This window comes from Gavia stellata, chromosome 4 (assembly GCF_030936135.1).
Source record: "Gavia stellata isolate bGavSte3 chromosome 4, bGavSte3.hap2, whole genome shotgun sequence".
Classification (NCBI taxonomy): Eukaryota; Metazoa; Chordata; class Aves; order Gaviiformes; family Gaviidae; genus Gavia; species Gavia stellata.
Window position 1 is genome coordinate 25303780 of NC_082597.1, and position 12525 is coordinate 25316304.

Sequence of the window (12525 nt, forward strand, 5' to 3'; positions counted from 1 at the left end):
CAGTTAGGGACAAGAAAGAAGCAAAATACCAAGCTAAGCTTTCTTTCCTCTCTTTCTTTAATGCATTGTCTGGCTATTGGAGGAAAAAGAGAGCAGCTGAGTTTTAAGTTTCCTCCTTTTTAGCCATCAGGAAAACACATACATGAACAGAGATGCTCGTCATTGTGAGCCCCAGTGACTGAGGACCCCAGGATGGTTCTATGGTGCAGACGTTAAGTCTGATGTGCTTGGCATGCAGATGACTGCACAAGGCTGTGCATCTTTGGGCATAAAATTTTGTGTGAGCAATCAATAGTAGCAATCAATATGTGTGTTGGCCTGCTGCCTGTTACATCCTGTGCCATCCCTTACTGATCTCTTGCTGACCGCTTGAGGTGAAGAGTTCAAAGGGATGGACAGGTTCATTGCATTCAGTAAAGCACACCATCAGCATATTCACAATGCACTATCTGTGGCAGTCATGTATCTCTGTTTCACTCTGCAATTCACAGTAAACCATCTAGTAAAACACTGACATTTTCTGTCTGAACCATGGTGAGAATATTGTTGCACCCAGCTGACAGTAGCAGCCTGTTCAATGAAGGATATAGCCTTGCCTACTGCCATGCATAGTGCTCAGCAAACTGTTTAAAAGAAGCAAAATAAATGCATGTATAATATGATGAATATAAGTATTAGGCAAATGCTGCATTATAAGAAAATTATTAGCTAATTGATGTAGATTTATTTTCCTAATGATCACAGAATGACAGAATCGCTAAGGTTGGAAAAGACCTGTAAGATCATCAAGTCCAGCCATCAACCAAAAAACCACCACCATTCCCATTAAGCCATGTCCCACAATGCCTCATCCACACGTTCCTTGAATACCTCCAGGGAGGGTGACTCCACCACTTCCCTGGGCAGTTTATTCCAGTGTCTCACCACTCTCTCAGTAAAGAAATTTTTCCTAATATCCAGTCTGAACCTCCCCTGGCGCAACTTGAGGTCATTTCCTCTTGTCCTATCACTTGTCACTCAGGAGAAGAGACCAACACCCACCTCTCTGCAACCCCCTTTCAGGTAGTTGTAGAGAGCGATGAGGTCTCCCCTCAGCCTCCTCTTCTCCAGACTGAACAATGATGATGTAGGAGTTACTGAGGTTGACTGCTTGGAAGCTAAAACGTCTCACAAAAGATGCTTTTCAAGGTTAGATATCTAGCAAGAGCTGCTTCAAGGAACAGGGAATACCTTAGAAGCAAGTACGTTTTAAAACACGAACATTAAATTTCTGAGGTTTTGAGTTCACAACAAAAGCCTTTGCCATTGCACTACTGCAAATAACTTAGTTTTGTTTCGTGTGCTTTCTGTTACCCTTTATTCTTAATTGCAAGTCCCAAAAGCTCTCAAAATCTTCAATTTTTTCTAATATTAGGCGTGAAATAGATTTATTTAGTTAGTTTTTAAAATAAATATATTTTAAAATAAAATAAATAAATAGTTAGTTTTTTTTAAAAAATAGATATTCACTACCATTTCCATAGAATCATAGAATCATAGAATGGTTTGGGTTGGAAGGGACCTTAAAGATCATCTAGTTCCAACCCCCCTGCCATGGGCAGGGACACCTTCCACTAGATCAGGTTGCTCAAAGCCCTGTCCAACCTGGCCTTGAACACTTCCAGGGCTGAGGCAGCCACAACTTCTCTGGGCAACCTGTTCCAGTGCCTCACCACCCTCATGGTGAAGAATTTCTTCCTTATATCTAATCATCTAAATCTACCCTTTTTCAGCTTAAAGCCATTACCCCTTGTCCTATCACTACATGCCCTTGTAAAAAGTCCCTCTCCAGCTTTCTTGCAGGCCCCCTTCAGGTACTGGAAGGCTGCTATAAGGTCTTCCCAGAGCCTTCTCTTGTCCAGGGTGAACAACCCCAGCTCTCTCAGCCTGTCCTCATAGGAGAGGTGCTCCAGCCCTCTGATCATCTTCGTGGCCCTCCTCTGGACTTGCTCCAACAGGCCCATGTCCTTCTTATGTTGGGGACCCCAGAGCTGGACGCAGTACTCCAGGTGGGGTCTCACGAGAGCGGAGTAGAGGGGGAGAATCACCTCCCTCGACCGGCTGGTCACGCTTCTTCTGATGCAGCCCAGGATACGGTTGGTTTTCTGGGCTGCAAGGGCACACTGCCGGCTCATGTTGAGCTTCTCATCAACCAACGCGCCCAAATCCTTCTCCTCAGGGCTGCTCTCAATCCATTCTCTGCCCAGCCTGTATTTATGCTTATTTTCTTTCACACAAGCCATTTTTTAACATCTTTTAATTTAATCTATCTTCTTTTCCTTTAATATCATTAGTATTTTGGTGTAGCCATGCAATGCATAAAGTCAGTATGAAGGTCCGTTCCTGAATAGTCATTCAGAATCTTTGGGAGTTTTTGTGTTTTCAAATATCTTATTTTTCAAGATTATACTTAAATATTTGAGATCATGAGGTTTGACTTTTCTGAAGAGTTAAGGCATGTCTGTTACAATTCTAAGTTGTTGGGCTTCATAAATATAAGTTAATGTGGATTTCTAAGCACAAATTAACAAATAAGTGAAGATGCTGAGTATAACTAAGAAAATATCAAATGATCATTTCCACCAAATAGAAAAAAATTTCCTTCCTGCACAGCAAGGTTTACTTGTAAAGCTTGAAAAGTGACGGGCAGAAGATCTACTAGAATTTAGTTTTGACATCTGGTGCATGTTGTCCTCCTTGCACCTTGTCTGGTGCAAAAGTCTTCCTCATGTACAGTTTGCTCTAACACTCTCCCAAACCCCAAAACCTGAGGTGAGCTAGGTATCTAGTACTGAAAGACTGCACTGTTTTTATCTCTGCCGTGGGTGCAGTTAGCGGCTTTCGATTCACTCCCAGCAATCTTCATTGGAATTACTGGAAGTCTTGAAGTGAAATATAGATTTTCCTTAGCCAAGAAACAACATTGAAACCCCCCTATGTGTTCATTACCCCTGTTCTGCCTCCATCTTAAGAGACTAGAAAGATTGTTCTCATTTGTAAAAGCTTACTGTCATTTTCGAATTGCTTTTGGGTTAGAAAATTTAATCAGCGTCTCCACTTCACCAAATTGCAATCATATAATAGCTGATTCTACAGCACACTGCAATTCTCTATATTCTGTTCTTTGTAATTAGAATCAATTAGGGGGCCTGGAATACCTGATTTCTCAGGCTTTAGCAACAGATGTGTATTTGGGGAAGACGGGGTATTATACTTCAAGCTCTGTGTTTTCTACAGGATGACAATTTTACCTTAGTCAAAACACCTAGGACCAAAATTTTCATAATGGATTTCATCCCTATAGGCCCATGTTGCGTACTGTTAAAATCCCAATCAGGTGTTGAAAGAATAATGCCACCTCTTGTTTTGTCCATAACTGTTTTTTGTAGCAGCAAAGCTAAATAGATGAGTTATTTCTCCATCCAGTCCTCAGAATGACAGGTTGGCAAAAGAATTTTAAGCTTTTCTTGGTGTCTTGAGCCATTCTGTTCAGAAGAGCTCCTGCTTCTGGAAAGGTGGCTTTTCTGAGCTGCTTCTGCAGAATGGTTCCTTCATCATGAAAACCTTATGAGAGAACATATTGTTTACAATAACACTGAAAAGCTACTTTTACTTAACAAAAGGTTTATGAAAAAATATTGGTTTATGACAACTTGTGGTCTATCCTGAGTTCTACTTCTCTCTGGCCACCAAGATGTCTGACGGCACTGGAAAGTGTTTTGGGAGTTGGGATTCCCTCTGGGAATTCTCTCTGAAGGTTTTCAACATATTCTTCTTCATTCCACTTAGTAGCTAATTTTTTTTAAAGATACAACTGTGCTGTTGTACCCAAACAAGAAAGTAGAGAGAGAGAGTTATCTTGATTGGACCGATTTCATTCCTGCTGTAACGCAATTAATGTGATACGGGCATAAATGGGCAAGTTCTTTTCCTCTTGAGTAGAATGAAAGTAAACTGAACTGTAAACCTGATCTTAATCCAAAAATGATGATATCATTACCTGCTGTTCCATATTTAAAGAAAGAAGAGATGTCATCATTGGCAGCAAATCTTACAGAAAAAAAAAAATTCCTTTGTAGATCACAGTGGAATCCAGACACTGCTTTGCACGAAGGACATGTTGTCTCAGCACAGGAGCTGACTGTACTCTTGCAACCTGTTTTTACCCAGAATTCCAGAAACCTCATCTTCTTCCTGCAAGATACGGTATGTAACATTAATTCCTTTTCTCTCACCAATGCTGAGTACAGGTCTGTACCTAAATGAGATGCCACAGCTCCTTCTCACCAGTCTACTCTCTTTGTTTTGCAGCTTAGCATAGATGATTTCACATACCTCAGTGAATCCTACGGTAACAAGAATCCATTTCAAAATGTTCAGGCAAGCATTTCTCTCTTCTATTTCTTTATACACAGTATTTAAAATTAAAAAAAGATGTAAGAAAGATGCAAACAGACAATAAATGGGAAAATAAAACTGAATTGCAGCAGTTTTCCTGTTTAAATTGTTTACTGACATTATTCCAGTTTAAGCAGATGGGTTAAAGGAAATCAACTGAGTTTGCAGAAGTGTGTTTTGTAGCTATGTTATTTCTGAAGATCAAGTTTTCAGAATGCATCATAACTGGCAAAAGTGTTCCTAAACGTGCTGCAATTTTGTATTGTAAAAAACAATATAAACTTCAGGACTGACACCACAAAATTCTGTTTTGAAGCCATAGGAAGAAAAGGAGTTATAGGAATCAATTATTTATTCCTGATTTTCAGAACTGAACACCCATTTTATTTTCATAGAAATTGAAGCTCATGCAGGGAGTTAACTGTTTCATATTTGAATGTAGTTAATATGTGACTAGATTCTGGATTGCTTTAATCTTCATGAAAAAAAGTCATGCTACATGAGTAATTTGAAATAAACCCCAGGCACAGAATCTAAGATGGACTCCTCCTGAGTGGGTCAGCAACTTCAACTTCTGTCCTCACTGAGGAGGTTTATGGATTTTGTGCACAGTATCGATGGTTGTACTTACATGACAGTTTATTGAACTATAATTAGACAAAGGAAGTGTTGACATGTGGAAGTCATAAAAGCATTTCTGCAGGTGGTGCAGGATAAACAGAGCTATTAGTAACGTAACTGGTATCAGAGCACACGAGGAAGTATAAATTCCCCAGCACCACATAGCAAGCTGTATGTGTAATTAAAGACATAAATATTCACATATTACCTGTCTCTACATCTATACTGTCTAAGAACCTCACTTCTTCCTTGTGTCACTGATACTGGAGATCTTCATCTCTTTGCCATATAACAGCATTTTAACGCTGATGCTGGAACAAAAACAACTATTCAGAGTAGGTACGTGGGTTTTCTGAGGAATGAATGGGACTAATAATTGTTTGTAGTGTAAGGATCAGAGGTTGCACCCATAGGCAGATATACTCATACTTCTTTGGTATGCTTTATCTTCTCTGGGTTTAAAATCTACGCAAGGCTGTGTCTGGAGCAAATTTTGTTGCTGCCTGGCTGCAAAGCTGGTTTGATTTTAGATGCTCTGTGAAATGCACACATGACACTGCAAGCTCCTAATGATGTGATGGTCTTATTTAAGTAGGTCCTGGATGTTTAAGAGGAGGAATATTGAAGTATTTAAAACTTTCTTCTCTTGCCTCCTAATCAGGACTCCATCAGCACTGTAGATAGAGCTTATAGCCAAAGGCTAGAGATGAGTCCAGAGACTGATGGGTTTAGAAATCGGGTGGTATACTGAGTGGATTGGGGACCTACTGAGGCTAGTGAGGAGGTCCTCAGCTAAACAAAGGATTGCATTTAAGTAAATCTTTGGTCTGTAACTGGCAGAGCAAAGATTTAAACGCAGGTTTTCAACCAGCTGAATAACTGTCAGTAACAGTTTGTTTGCTTTCTGACCTTGCCTCTGTTCCCTTTCTGTCTTGGAGCTGAGAAACTTTTTCTTATTACAGCTTCTTTAAAACCAGAAAGTTTCTTTTGACAAATTGCTCACCTTAACTCCAGCACTTCCTAGATTTGTTGGATTTGGCAATCTTAATACTTTTCTAGCGTAGTTTTGTGGGGGTGAGGTGCTGCAACTTGAGTGAAAGAAAATGAGATGCATAAATTAAATATTTCTTTTTCACTTAAGTCCCCACATGGAGAATGTTGTCAATACCTGTTGCATAGACTTTTAGCTTTTAGGGCCAGAAAGGATCTTTATAATCATCCAGTTCCATCTCAGGTGTAACAGAGACTACAAAAATCTGCTCAGTTACTATCACATCAGTTGCACTCCACTTGAGCTACTTTGGGAAAGAAATCAGTTCCTAATCATGCTATGCAAGACTCTGTCACAATACTCACAGAACACAGGACAAAGTGAAGGTCAGGTCTGAATTTTCTCACTGGGGAAATTAGAATCTTTGTTGTTGCATAATCACAAATTTTTAAACCTTCACACTCTATATTATAGGAGTGATTCATTAAGCTATAATAGATGTCCCATGTCACTCGAGTATCCTCCTTTTGAACTTCAGAAATGCAAATATAGTCACAAACCTAAACTGGAGATCTCATTTAGAATGCCTATGTGCATGTAGCAGCATGTGTACTACAAGAAGGAAGTGTTATTTGTAAAAGAGTTATAGGCTTGTAAACCACAGAGACATTTGCAAACATTAGATTTGTTCAGCTACATAAGCAGCTGTTTTGACCTTTTGGGATCAATGGGTTTGTATGCAATAAAATAATTCTATTTCCAGTTAATACAAAAGGAATCTTATAGGTAGACCATTTATCTTAAATATTCAAAGAACTTTTAAATTAAATAATAAAATACAAAGATTAGCACTTGGGGAACTTTTTTGTCAAGCAGTCACCTACCCTACAAACTATTTTTCTTTAATATTAGCTTTGGCTTTCCCCAAACAATGCTCAGCTCCTTAGAACTGCAGTGTATGGTAACACACTCCAACTAGCAGCCAGCTGTGCAGCTGCATAATTATTATGTAAGTCATTGCCATTCGTGGTTCTATATCTCCATCTTATGCTCACTCGGTGGTCATAGACTGAGGAGTACTATTTAGTCACGTGTGATACAGAGGTCCTACTACCGTTTTGAGTGTCTTTGTTCCCCTTCTCTTCACCTCTTTTAGTTTTATTATATTATTTTTTGACAAGGGGACATGCAGAACTTCATAATAATAAAGATATAATTTCATCATAGATTTATTTAGTGACATGATGATATTTTGTTCTCTAGCCTTTTCCAAAAAACTACTAGTATTTGATTTTTCAGTTCTGATCACTATCAGCCACTGAATTAACATTTTCAAAGAGTTGTTGTGCCTCTTAAAGTTTCATTACTGAAGGGTAACACTCAGTTTTGAGTCTATTATCTATTGTTGTGTACATAAAATTAGTGGGCTTTTTCTCACCCTGTGCTCTGCTAAAATCAATTTACATTGAATCTCATCAGTTACTCTGTCGTCCAAGAGGTTGTACCAGAAGTTGCTTCTGCAATTTGTCAGCCCTTGCCTTTACTATCTTGAATAATTCAGTGCAATCTGCAGATTTCATTAGCTCAATATTTATGCCTTTTTACCAGATAATTTATGAACATATGAAACCAAACAGATCCTAGTGCAGGAACAGATACTCTTGCTTGCTATCTCTTTACCTACGGTTTACCTATCCTTTACCTACCTCCATATGAAGACTGCCTCTCTCACGCTAAAGCAGCTTAATTTCTTTAGGAGTCTTTGCTTCAAGACTCTGCCGAGCGGATCCAAGTACACTGTATCAGCTAGAGATCCCTGGTGTACATATGCCTATTGACTCCTTCAGAGATTTTCAGCAGAATTGTGAGGCACAACTTCTTTTTGCAAAAGCCATCTCAGCTTTTTCCCACTATAATCCTTCCTTGTTGTTATAGTCTGTATTTTATTCTTTAGAAATAGTTCCTCCCATTCTTGGACTTCAGGTTTGCTTCTCTATAGTTCCTTGGATCTGTCTGTAAACCTTGAAAAAAAATCTGGTGTCATGTTTGCCACCATACAGTCCAGTGGTATGGAGGTTTGTTCAACAATACTTTCTGTAGCTGCAACATATTTTATCAGCTAAAGTACATCAGATCAATTTTCATTAAAATCATAATATATAGCTTTATGCATACCTTTGGAGAACACAGGTACAGTGTAAAATTCTGTGATATTAATAGTAATTGGAAAGTTAAAATGCAACAATGATCATTTTCTTTGCAGTTCTCACTGTGTGTAGAAACAGATGTGCTTCCAAATCTGTTTGAATAGATTTTTCTTTTTCATAGATAACCCATTGACCAAAGCTGTAGAAAATAAATACAATACTTTAATATTTTAAATTATGTACTCAGAGGTAAAAGATGAAGATTTAGAAGATCTCTTTTACATGGAAGAGCCTGCCTACTTTGGGTGTAGGTTCCCCAATATTTTCAGAGCCAACACAGGAGCTTTTTTCCCAACTAATATTTTTATTATAGGACTGTCTATCAGTTTTGATGCCAAACATAAACATAAATTAGTTCAGAACAATGAGAATGCCTACATGATCTTTTATAGATGGATGCATGATCTTTAACAAAGATTTTAACAATAGATTTTTAATGATAAACCTAAATTTACTCCCTTGCAGCTTCAAATTGCTTAGGTGTAATATCAATCCAGCTAAGGTAACACTGAAACCAGAGCTGGGCAAGTAAGTCCAAGCGCAGCTTTATCATAATGCAGCTACTTGGCTTCAGGATGGCTAGAAATCTGGACAGAGTCATCCCACACCTACCGTCAAAAAAGCCCTGAACAGTGATATATGTAATCCAAGAGTGAAGTTTCTTGTAATATTTTACTCAGGAGAGGTGCTTCAGGGGATGCTAAAGAAGGTAAATGTACTCATCATCAGAGTAAGCTGCCCATAGAGAGGTTATAGATTCTGGCATTTAATGTAGGAAGTTCTGCTATCAGTCCAACAGCTCAATAGAAGGTTTTCTTCCCTTTCCCTTTCCCTTTCCCTTTCCCTTTCCCTTTCCCTTTCCCTTTCCCTTTCCCTTTCCCTTTCCCTTTCCCTTTCCCTTTCCCTTTCCCTTTCCCTTTCCCTTTCCCCTTCCCTTTCCCTTTCCCTCTCTTTCTCCCTCTCCCTTTCCTTCTCCCTCTCCCTCTCCCTCTCCCTTTCCTTCTCCCTCTCTATTTCCTAGCTACTGTGTGGTTGTACCTCTTTGTTCAGTCCTTTAGCAGAATGCAAAATCAGGTGTTTCTTAGTAGTCCGCTTCATTCTCCACCCTCTTTTGGAGTTCTCATGTTTTGAACATGATGGTAGTTGAAATCCTAAAATGCATAAAGCAACATATGGGTATTGTAAAGACAAGGGTGCAGTGGCCAAATGTCAAGAAGGACAAACAAGAGGCACGGGATCAAGATGGCTATCTGAGGCTAATGAGTAGATATCCAGCTGTGTCTGCCCTTCAGTTGGAAAACAGTTGAATACCAGTGGCTGGAAGCTGAGACAGATGGCAGTGCAGGATTGGTTAGGAGCAGAAGCACAATTCAGATATTACTCAGTAATGATGCATTTTATACCTTATTCTACAATAAATGAGTAATTTGCTTAATATATCTCTTTGGAAGAAGTGGCTGGTGCCATTCTGGCTGCTGCTAGGGGGCAAGGGATTAAAATATTGAAAATAAAGTAAAATAATTGACTATTGCTCAGAATTTTAGCTCTAAATTCATATATGCAAACAAACCAAAATTAAATGTATCATCCTTTCCTTCCATGAAGTGCTAAAAACTCTACTCAAAGACCTGTGAACCAGATCAGTGCTTTCTGCTCTATTTTAATTTCTGCAGTTATTTTTCTATCAGTCTGGCAAATCAGACAATACTGCATAATCCTCCCTTATGAGCATCTATAGAAATGTGAAAATAACTAGTCTTTGCCTAGGAAGGAAAATCTGTGAGCAATTAGAAAGAACCAGAGCAGGTCAGAAAAGTGGTAGGCAGTCGGAGAACAGACAAAAAAGAAAAAGAGTAGGAGGAGAAAAGTGTTAGCAATACTACAACACTTGCATCAGTTCGAGGGGGAGAGAGAGTCTATAACAACTTGAATATCTGAATGTTGGATCAAGTGACAGACTCAATCTAGACTTAAATGTAGAAAATGGGAAAGCAAAGTTAACAAGTTGTAAACTAGGACTCAATGAAAATATATCTTCAAATATTCACGTTAAATTTGGGATGCATTAATTTTGATCATTCTCAAGTCTCCATCTTGCATTTTCTTTCCCTGAATATTTCAGGTTAATTTTATTATCAAGAAAAACCTTTGGAAAGGAAGCTTTTTGACTATACAGATTTCAAATTCATAGAATGAGAATGTTTTTAAATGCATTTCACTCAAGTATTTTAATCAGAAATTCAGCTATGAGAATTATAAATAAAGGGATAGATACCCTGACGTTTGATTATCTGAACCAGTTCAGCCTGATTTTTATAATTCGTATTTTGACTAGAAAGAGAGAAAGTACATGACATGAAGTTTGTGTGTGTCTGGAGGCTCTGTAAATCCTGAAACATGTAGTTTTCTTTAATTAATAGTTACAAATCAGACAGTTGTCTGTACCGTCTGCTGTACCTCCAGGATGTATACAAAGGAAGGGTATTTATTATGCAAAGTATGACTCTGTACTGAATAGAGCTGCTGGAACGTAAAGTGTCTGACATTGATCCTTCTCACCTCTGAGGGCATTTAGTTAGATGGTCATCTGATGAGCTTTGCTTCTGGCAGTGTTCATAACCTGTTGCTCCAACACATTTTTAGCTTGAGAACTTCAACATCATCTGCCTCTCCCCTTCTGCCACACGTGTGGAAAGGACAGTAAGAATTTGACGTCGGTCAGTACCTTATGCTTGCCCCGAGAAGGTGCAGGAATAAGAGCAACACAAGTGTCCCTTCACTGCCCCTGTCCAGGAGCAGCCTGCAGCCAGCATCAGGCTGGTGTGAACTCACGTAGTGTTTACCATGGAGGTTCCTCACCTTGAATGTTAAATTAAGGACACATTAAAAAAAGGGTTGTGTTTAATTATTAAGCAAGTAAATAAACTGTTCCTAAATTGATTACAGGAAATTCTTCAGTCTTCTCCTTCATCTTTAGTTTTGCCAGCTGTTGACTGCGAGGCTACCAGGTATCTTCTGAGCTTTCTTCAGGAGTCAGGAGATTGGAAGTTAACAAACATAACTAATCTCGATGTCTCTCATCTGGAAGTGAATACATCTAAAACAAACTTACTGATGGTTCAACTACAACCACTTGTCAGGTAGGAGCTTGTCGCAAACAAAACTGATCCACACGTGTACATGATTTTTAAAGCTTTTGAAAATGTCACTTGCATTCAGGAAGTTTAAAAACCAAGGTGGAAGCTTACAGGGTTAGCAAAGTTATTTTTCTTGCAAGGGTAAATTCGGTGTTTTTTAAAGTCCCCTGATGAGCTTACCAGGTGTAATAGATGAATTATGTTGCGAAAGTCAGTCAGGCATTCCTATTTTGTCTGCCTCATTATATGAGAACAAAGAGACAGCTAATAAAACTAAATGGCAACACACTTTTTGCAGAAAGGCTGAATTATTTTATGCAACACATGATTAACCTGCAGAATTAATTGCTAGAAGGCATTCCAGGGGTCAAAAAAAACTGGCAGGATAAATAAGCAAGCAAATAAACATACAGGCAAACCTGAAGTTAGTGTCAATAAAGATGCTGGTTTTCATCACTCTAGAAGGAAGAGGAGGGCTATAATTCCGCATGTTTCCAGGCCTATGACAACTGTGATCTAACGGAGGTAGAGAGAGACTGTTCCTTCAGGTGAATGTATATTTAGAAAATATAATGCATAGGTGTATTGAGTCTCTCTGCTCAGTTTCTCCTGCTCTTTCTTCTTCCTAGCCTGTTACTTGGGCATTTGTACATGTCAGTATACGGTGCATGTATCAATGGGTCCCAAGGAAGTGCAATTATAGCTATCACATCGCTGCACAAAAAAAGACATGATACCCATTTTAAGGAGCTCATGTACCAATGTTAGACAAGGGGCCAACACCAAATGACAGGAAAGCTGTGCAGAGATTGATCAAAATAACATCAGTAGTCTGGCTTCTCTGCAGCTAAGGAAGTTTGAGGGTTTGAGGAATCAGCTGAAGACGTAGTCTTTGTACTATTAATGGCTTTACAGAAGAAAAGGGTCATAAGGAGGAGATGAGAAAATGATGGAGGGACTGACACTGACAGTAATCCTTTTACTAGTCAGAATCTTTGTATATTTCTGGTTCACGTTGTTCTTGCCTAGAAAAGATTTTTAATTATTTTTCTCCCATGCTTTTTGTAGTGGTTTAAATGAGATTTCCACCTTGGAAGCAATTGCTGAAAATGGTAAGCAAAATGACCAAGAT

The 12525-nt window shown here is 38.8% G+C and overlaps 1 protein-coding gene across 1 annotated transcript in view; it reads left to right on the top strand.

Moving 5' to 3' along the window:
• ATP6AP1 (ATPase H+ transporting accessory protein 1) overlaps positions 1-12525 on the top strand; it is a 54311-nt gene that overhangs the window by 4349 nt on the left and 37437 nt on the right. Inside the window, exons 2-5 of the mRNA XM_059816090.1 lie at positions 4119-4245; positions 4351-4419; positions 11203-11396; positions 12462-12505. Coding sequence (XP_059672073.1) covers positions 4119-4245; positions 4351-4419; positions 11203-11396; positions 12462-12505 — 434 coding nt within the window. The remainder of the gene's footprint in view (positions 1-4118; positions 4246-4350; positions 4420-11202; positions 11397-12461; positions 12506-12525) is intronic.